This window comes from Gavialis gangeticus, unplaced genomic scaffold (genome assembly GCF_001723915.1).
Source record: "Gavialis gangeticus isolate Ggan-Ray unplaced genomic scaffold, GavGan_comp1, whole genome shotgun sequence".
NCBI classification, from domain to species: domain Eukaryota; kingdom Metazoa; phylum Chordata; order Crocodylia; family Gavialidae; genus Gavialis; species Gavialis gangeticus.
In genome coordinates, this window is record NW_017729003.1 from 12,449,483 (window position 1) to 12,452,768 (window position 3,286).

General features: G+C 40.6%; 2 protein-coding genes across 2 annotated transcripts in view; one reads left to right on the top strand and one right to left on the bottom strand.

Annotated features, from left to right (window-relative positions):
• The window catches only part of CDH23 (cadherin related 23), a 626,459-nt gene that overhangs the window by 550,987 nt on the left and 72,186 nt on the right, over positions 1–3,286 (top strand). The window lies entirely within an intron of this gene.
• VSIR (V-set immunoregulatory receptor) overlaps positions 801–3,286 on the bottom strand; it is an 18,344-nt gene continuing 15,858 nt past the window's right edge. The window contains exon 3 of the mRNA XM_019507823.1: positions 801–1,531. Coding sequence (XP_019363368.1) covers positions 1,410–1,531 — 122 coding nt within the window. The 3' untranslated portion in view covers positions 801–1,409. The remainder of the gene's footprint in view (positions 1,532–3,286) is intronic.

The following is a 3,286-nucleotide window of genomic DNA, read 5'->3' on the forward strand; positions in this document are numbered from 1 at the left end:
AAGAATGCTCTCTGTCTGGGTAACTTGATCCAGTGTTTTATTACCCTCCTACTTAGACAGTTTTTCCTTATCTTCCCTTGCTGCAACTTGAGACCATGGCTTCTTGTTCTGTCATCTGCCACCACTGAGAACAGTCTAGCTCCATCCTCTTTTGAACCCCCCTTCGGGTAATCAAAGGCTGCTATTAAATCCCCCATCAGTCTTTTCTTCTGCAGACTAAATAAGCCCAGTTCCTTCAACCTCTTCCCAGAAGTCATGTCCTCCAGCCCCCTCACGATTTTTGCTGCCCTCCACTAGACTCTTTTCAATTTTTCCACATCCTTTCTGTAGTGGGGGGCCCAAAACTGAACACAGTACTCCAGATGTGTGCTCACCAGTGCCCCATAGAGGGGAATAATCACTTCCCTTGACCTGCTGGCAGTGCTCCTGCTGATGCAACCCAGTATGCCATTAGCCTTCTTCACAGCAAGGACACACTGTTGGCTTATATCCAGCTTATTGTCCACTGTAACCCTCAGGTCCTTTTCTGCAGAATTGCTGCTTAGCAGTCGGTCCCCAGCCTGTACTGGTGCATGGGATTTTTCCAGCCTAAATGCAGGACTTCGTACTTGTCCTTATTGAACCTCATGAGATTTCTTTTGGTCCAATCCTCCAAGTCCTGCTAAGCAAACCTGGTGACTTAATGCTCAAGTTCCATGTCTTTAGTATTGTAAGCTCCTTAGCTGGGGACTCTCATGTCTTATTTTCTGTAAAGTTCTAGGCACATCTGTAGTGCTTCACAAGTACTGAACAGTACTAGTAAAAAGTGTACACAAAACTCTTTGAATATACTCAAGCAGAGAAAGAGACAAAGGAAAAAGTAGCATTAGGGCCAGAGTGTAATAGCAATTGTACTTCCACTTTCAAATTTACTGATGGGGCGGGGCCTTAACATGCCATTTAACCACAGAAAGTAACACCCATTGAAATAAATTGAGTTCTGTGTAAACATAAAGGCTGATTAAGGCTTCAAGTACAGGGTGAAATAATACTAACCAGAGTTTAGAGTGGGCGCAGTAAAATACAAACAAGAATGTAGACAGGGGCTGCTGTCTCTGGGCCAACTTGTCCCCTGGTGTAGTCCATAGTGCTATAGTTATTTATACCAGAAGAGAATTTGGCCCAAAGTGCTTTGTTTCATAGTTCTAGTTTTCCCAGCACAAGCTGTGAGTGACTCCCAGTGAGTCTGAGTGAAATTGCTTGTAGCTGGCATAGTCTGGGACAGAGGAGATTTTGCAGGTGGCACAACATCCCCCTGTCAAGTGCTAAATAGAAATTAGGGAATAAACTTCCCAGACAAGTAACTGGCACTTGTATCTTATAGATGGATTTGTTTTCTCAGGTTCTAATGGCAAACAAGGTATGTATAATCAGCACCTCTGCCTAGAAAAATACATAGAGCAGGATGACAGGCAACATTGCAGCAAGCTCTTACTTTCACTACCTCTGCTGGCAGCAGGATAATACATGCAGTTCTGAAGTGCTTCTTTGCCTGTAGAATTAAAGAGAAAAATTTGTTCAGTTTTCTGGGATGTTGTTTTCATCCAGTAAGAAATCAGAGAAAATTCCACTTAAAATTCAAACCCAAAATCTCATTTAACTGCAGTGGTCTTTTCTTTTTGATATCAATAAAATCAGCTCTGCATATCCCACAAGGAAAGGTTTAATAATGGAAATGTTATGACTACTATTTCTGACTTGTCATCCATCTAATCTACCTACAGCCAGGGGAGGGGTGGTGATCTGAAGAATTTACTGGTACATGTTTGGGACAGGACTTGACTATCCTACTCATTAGTCACCAGGGTATCACAGGGTATGTATAAGTTGGTCAAATAAAAGATATCAGATTTACTCAAAGAACCTTGTCTACCTATTAAAATTTTAGATCTCAAATTATTTTGTGGAGAGGGGCACATCTCAATGGGGAGATTTTCACATATACAAACATTGCATATCCCCACACCTCCTATTCTTGACCAGCCTTTTGCATCTGCATGCTATTTTTATGAGAATAACAACATGAAAAAAGAATATTACCATTTAATGTAACAGATATGTCTTTTAACATATTTAAGTAGGCACCTTGGAGAACAGGTGCCACATATGCAGCCAGCTCTGCATTCCTGTGACAACTGTTCCAGAGATGAGAAGTACCTTTTTATTTTCTTTTTTTCTTATACTATTCTCTCACTTGTATTGTGCTTGTAAACTCAAATAATCTTAAGCTACCATGAATCATAGCAGCTGAAGCAAACAGTTATCTGAACCAGGGAGAGGTAGAAAAATCAGTATTATTATTAAAATTAGTATTATTTTTTAAACAAAGAAAATATAACGAATTTTATAATATTGCAGCTCTGAGGCTGGAGATGCTTCTTGTCAGTAGCATAATTAAGGGAGGCGGGGGGCAAATAGCAGGGCACCAACTCTGGGTGTTAACCTAAAAAAAGGGGAACAAAAATAGCAGCCCCGGCTGTTGCCACCCTGTCATCTCTGGCAGCAGCCCAGGGCAAAAAACTGCCAGCCTACACCTCTACTGCCTATCACTGGCCTCCGAGTGCCCCTGGCTTTCAGGGAGATTAAAGTTTTTTTTCTAGCCTTCAGCGTTTGCAAGACACTGGACCTTCAAACTGTCATTAGTCCAAGATTAAATATGACTTTTGCAGGCAAAAAACAAAATATGAAATTTATTACACTTGTCTTTGGCCCAAAAGCAAACTTATTTTCAGAAAGAGATTGAAGAAAATCAAGGAAACTATGTAACCTTGTTTGTATTATGTAAGCACAGAACAAAGTTTTTTCAGCTTCATATTCCTTTCAAATATTCACTGTTTTCTTAACTTAGCTCAGACCAACATCTGTGGCTGTTCCAGTCTCAGCTCCCACACAACTTTGGCAATGTACCTTAATTTGCTTTTCCCTTCCTTTTCTGAATGCTACATAAATTGAACCCATGCTCTTCACTTCCATCTTTTAGCACCATCTTTATCTACTGACTTTGGGTCCAGTTTAGTTCACAACAAAGTCAATCAGAGATTGACTTTAAATCCTGATTTCAGCATGAGTTGGATCATTGGCCCAGGAATTTATAAGCCATTTTTAATTAGTAAATATATTAATAGATTCATAGATGTTAGGGTCAGAAGGGACCTCAATAGATCATTGAGTTCGACCCCCTGCATAGGCAGGAAAGTGTGCTGGGTTCAGATGACCCCATCCAGATGCCTATCTAACCTCCTCTTGA